Genomic DNA, 5,102 nt, shown 5'->3' with positions numbered 1-5,102 from the left:
ATACTGAACCTCTTTGCTAAATAGCCTTCGGTTTATGAGTTTGGCTTTAGAAACTCTTGGGTTTCCCAGGCAGGCATCCCGGCATCCTGCACTTGGTGACCTTTGCCTTTCTTCTTTAATTGATCGTTTTTCATCTCTGTCCCACCATCCTCCGGCCTCCATTCTAATCCTGAGCAGAAATGCAGTTGTCTCAGTCCCAGCTCTAAGCCCAAGGCACTGAGAACAGTGCTCTTTGGTAGACCTGAGAGAGCCACACCATTTGAAGCGGAGCGGATTCTCTCCTCTCTGAGTTTGTTAGTTTTTCAAATCATGAGCAGATGTTGACTTAGGCTGAATGCCTTCCTTCATGGTTTGAAGTAACCACAGAGCCCCTCTCTCTCTCTTTCTGTTCTCCCGTGGCTCCCAGCCCTGTTCTGGCAGTGCATGTCAAGGTCAAGGCTGGGGGACTTTCCTTCCTTGCCCTGTCTCAGAGAGCAGAGGTGGAGCCCCTCCCCACTCGCTGTCCTCTCAGGTGAAACTGATGCCTTTTGGGATTTTTCCACATGAAGCCTACAAGATGTCCTTGACAGCTTCATGTTGATGTATTGTTTTGCTTATAAAACACCCCCTTTTGTGTTTTGTTGTGGAATATTATTTTAAGATGTGTTACACTCATTTATGCTGTGGAACATTTGTTTAATGAGCAAAGATGTGTTGCATTCTTTTATGCTGCATTTGTTTAGCTCTGTGAAGCTGTGTTCCTGTGCCTGTCTAAAACATCTGGTTGGTCTAATAAAGAGCTGAACAGCCAATAGCAAGGCAGGAGAAAGGATAGGCGGGGCTGACAGCCAGAGAGGGTAAATAGGAGAAAAAGATCAAGGAGAAAGAGAACAAGGAGAGGAGGACACCAGGGGCCAGCCACTCAGCCACACAGCCAGCTACCGAGTCAGAGTGAAAGTAAGATATACGGAAGTAAGAAAAGGAAAAAGCACGAAGGCAAAAGGTAGATGGGATAATTTGTTAAGGAAAGCTGGCTAGAAATAAGCCAAGCTAATGCCGGGCATTTGTAAGTAATAATAAGTCTCTGTGTGTAATTTATTTGGGAGTTGGGTGGCAGGTCACTCCCCCCAAAAAAGCCAAAGAATTAACAGACTAACAACAGTGTTTATCCAAGAACTCCAGGGCGTCAGTAAAAAAGAAGTCATAATGAAAGTGATGAGGAGAAGAGCTGGTACTACTCTGAAACTACATTTGCAGAAATCCTACAAAGCAGGGCTTAGCCCTCCACTACTGGATGGAAGCAAGAACAGTCTCAGAAGTGAGATGCCTTGCTCAGGACAACAGTGCAAAAGCCTGCCGGGACCCAAATCTTGCACTTACAAACTACTTGTAGGGGATGTGGTGTCTCTCAGTTGGTAGAGTGCTTGTCTAGCATGCACCGCTGAAGCCTGGATTCTAACCCCAGCACTGCATAAACTGGGTATAGTGGTGCACACCTGTAATCCCAGCAATGGGGAGGTGGAGCTAAGAAGTTCAGAAGTTCAAAGGACTCAATGGCCTGGACTACATGAGACCATATATAAAAAAGAAAACAACAAGAAGAAAAGAAACTCCACCTGTTTTCTCCTAACAGAGAAGTGAGACCAGGTCCCAGCTCATCACCCCAGGACTTCCTTTCCCTGACCCTGCAGCCTCTGCACTGTCTCCGAGTCTGGTTCCTCACTTCTCCCAGCGTCCCAGTGTCCACAGCAGAAGGTCCTGTGGCCCTTTGTCTATGCTCTCAGACCTTACAGGTTCTCCGAAGTGGACGAGTATCCTGCCCATGCTGTGAGTATTGGCAACGTTCACTTGTGACGGGGCAGGACTCTGAGTTCCTCCCTGCTTTGATTCTGCTGGTGTTGAGATGGGCTGGCACCCGCTACTGCCTGGCCTGCTCCTTTCCCTGCCTCTGGTAACAGGGTGGACCACTTCCAAGTGCCTGCTGACTGAAGGCTCCCAACTGCCCCTGGTCTCTCGCTACTTCTCACTCTGCTCAGTCACCCAGCTGCCCTTCCTTGCTGTATGCTTCTCAGTGACCAACCTGACACAGACCTTGGCAGCTGTGCCTCGGACCGTGGAAGGGCTCTGCCTCATTGGTTCTGTGTCTTCTCTGCCTCCGGATGCTTTCTCTGTTTTTCCTGGACTCAAGATTCTGGCACTGAATCTGCATCTCACCGAACTCCTGCCAGGAGCTCTCCGAGGCTTAGGACAGTTGCAGAAACTATCTTTTCTAGACCAGCCTTTTGGGAAGAAATCCCTCTTTCTGCCTCCTGATGCCTTCGGTGACCTGATTTCCCTCCAGAGCCTCCATATCTCGGGGCCCTGCCTGGACAAGAAGGCAGGTGTCCAACTGCCTCGCAGTCTGCAACGGCTGGCTGTTACGTTCAGTTGCCTCCAGGATGTGGGGGAGCTAGCTGGCATGTTTCCAGACCTGGTGCAAGGCCCTTCTTCCAGGGATCCATGGACCCTGCATATGTTGGATCTGAAATTCAACCGGGGGCTGAAGATGGCTAGTCCTGGGTCCCTCCAGGGTCTCCAGCTGGAGACTCTGAACCTGGATCAAACACACCTTGAGGCAGCGAGAGTGAAGGACCTGGGACTTCAGAAACTCGATGTCTTGTATGCACAGTCGACTGTCGTGGCGGAACTGCCTGCTGAGGCTGTTGCCCACTTTAAGCTGCAGGAGCTGAACGTGGGAAGAAACAAGATAGGATATATATCTCAGGAGGCCCTGGCTTCCTGCAACAGTCTGAAGAGCTTGGGTCTCCAAAGCACTGGCCTGACTAAGCTGCCCCCAGGGTTCCTGGCTGCCATGCCTAGGCTTGAGACACTGAACCTGGCTGGAAACCAACTGCAGAGCGTGACGCTGTGCATGAATGAGACCGGGGATGTGTCAGGATTGAGGACTCTGAATCTGGCAGGCAACGGGCTGCGCATCCTGCCTCCAGCCACCTTCTCCTGCTTACCACACTTGCGAGAACTGATGCTTCAGGACAACCAGCTGCTTTCCCTGGAGGGGCAGCTGTTCCTGGATCTCCAGCAGCTAGAGACCTTGCACTTGGATAAAAATCCCCTGCTTAACCTGGGTAAGAACTGGTTAGTTGCTCTGCCTGCCTTGACCACCCTTAGCCTGCTAGACACCCAAATATCTCTGAGCCCAGACCCTGGCTTCTGGGGAGCGCAGAGTCTGCATACCTTGAGACTCAAGCTTCCCTCTCTCCCTGCTCCCTCAGTATTGTCCCTGCCTATGTATCTGACCAGCTTAGAGCTTCATGCATCCTCAGGCATGAAGCCCTGGAGGCTTTCCCCAAACGTCTTTCCTTTCTTGGAGACCTTGACTATAAAAGGCAGGGGGCTGAAGCTGGAGGTCCAGAATGCCTCTGAGGTCTTCCCCACTCTTCAGCATCTCTCCCTGCTCCAGAATAGCTTGGAGACCTTCTGCTCCCAGGACACCTCCAACATCTTTCTCTGGCAGCTCCCCAAACTTCAGTCCTTGAAGATCTGGGGTGCCGGAAGCAACTCCAGACCCTGCCTTATCACTGGGCTGCCCAGCCTCCAGGAGCTGAAGCTGGAGTCCCTTCAATCCGTAGCCCAGCCCCGTTCAGTACAGCTGGAGGAACTGGTGGGCGAGCTTCCCCAGCTCCGGGCACTGCAGCTGTCCGGCACAGGGCTCAGGACGCTGTCGGCTGCAGCTTTCCAGCGCCTGGGCAGTCTCCGGGTCTTAGTGCTATACACCGAGAAAGACTTGGTTCTGCATGACAGTCTGAGGGAGTACAGCCCTCAGATGCCCCAGTATATATACATTCTGCAGTCAAACTTGGCCTGCCAGTGTGCCAACGCGTGGATGGAGCCATGGGTTAAGCAGTCCACTAAAACATACATCCAGATACTAGATCGCCAGTTATGTCTAACAGAAGAGGGGGTCCCTGCCAAGCACCCCCTTTTCTCCTTTCTGTGGGACCACTGCCCCCAGACTTTGGAGCTAAAACTCTTCTTAGCTAGCTCTTCTTTGGTGTTTCTGCTGATTGCCTTGCCACTCCTCCAAGAAGTCAGGAACTTATGGATCCCCTTCCTGCAGGCCTTGTTCAGGGTTTGGCTCCAGGGTCGGCGGGGTCAGGGGGGTGAAGGAAAGAGGTTCCTTTTTGACGTCTTCGTGTCTCACTGCAGGCAAGACCAGGGCTGGGTAATAGAGGAACTTCTGCCTGCTCTGGAGGGCTTCCTTCCAGCGGGCCTGGGCCTCCGCCTCTGTCTCCCTGATCGAGACTTTGAGCCTGGTAAGGATGTAGTTGATAATGTGGTGGACAGCATGGTGAACAGCCGCGTCATTCTCTGTGTGCTGAGCGGCCAGGCCCTGTGTAGCCCTCGCGGCCGCCTGGAGCTCCGCCTGGCCACCTCTCTCTTCCTGGCTGCCCCCTTCCCTCCGGTGGTGTTGCTGGCCTTCCTGGAACCCATTTCCCGACACCAGCTCCCTGGCTACCACAGACTGGCCCGGTTGCTTCGGCGAGGAGACTACTGCCTGTGGCCCCAGGAAGAAGAGAGAAAGGATGGCTTCTGGGCTTGGCTGAGGAGCAGGCTCGGGCCGCTGGGGTTGGAGTAGGGTGGCACATGTGAACTTTAGGGCAGGGGTAGGAGAAGCAAGGCAGCCTGGCAGGGAGTCAGTGAGGAGGGGGGCACAGTGGGGCCGAGAGCCTGGAGTCGGCTTTTGCCGGTGTGGTGCGGGAATCCACAAGCAAAAAAGCTGGAAACGCGGGTTTGGGGCGGGGGCTGGAGGGTGAAGGAGGAGGAAAGCTGAGAGATGGCAGGGGCCCATGGGGGATGTGACATTCCCAAGATCTCCAAATCCCCAGTAAACTGGTTAAATCTGAGAAATGATGGCTTGGTTGATTTTTTTTTTTTTTATTTATCGGAAATGCAAGAGGCAGAGGGTCAAAGGGGAAATAAAGGTGGGGCATGCTGGAAAGAAGATAAGGCCTTTAAGCTTATCTTTGAGCTTTAGGACTTGGGACCAGGTCAAGTTCAGCTGGATCGTCAAGAGTCCAACCGGTCCTTTTGTGTCCAGGGTCACAGAAGATGTTGTACTTCTG

The 5,102-nt window shown here is 52.7% G+C and overlaps 1 protein-coding gene across 1 annotated transcript; it reads left to right on the top strand.

Moving 5' to 3' along the window:
• Nucleotides 1-738: 738 nt before the first annotated feature.
• Nucleotides 739-4,861, top strand: LOC102911673 (toll-like receptor 12). The gene has a single exon (XM_006995956.4). The coding sequence runs from the start codon at nt 1,883-1,885 to the stop codon at nt 4,613-4,615; it is 2,733 nt and encodes a 910-aa protein (XP_006996018.2). The 5' UTR covers nt 739-1,882; the 3' UTR covers nt 4,616-4,861.
• Nucleotides 4,862-5,102: the final 241 nt, after the last annotated feature.

The sequence above is a fragment of the Peromyscus maniculatus genome, chromosome 2 (assembly GCF_049852395.1).
Source record: "Peromyscus maniculatus bairdii isolate BWxNUB_F1_BW_parent chromosome 2, HU_Pman_BW_mat_3.1, whole genome shotgun sequence".
NCBI classification, from domain to species: domain Eukaryota; kingdom Metazoa; phylum Chordata; class Mammalia; order Rodentia; family Cricetidae; genus Peromyscus; species Peromyscus maniculatus.
Note: the sequence above shows the minus strand (reverse complement) of the source record. Positions and strands in the feature narration are given on the sequence as shown.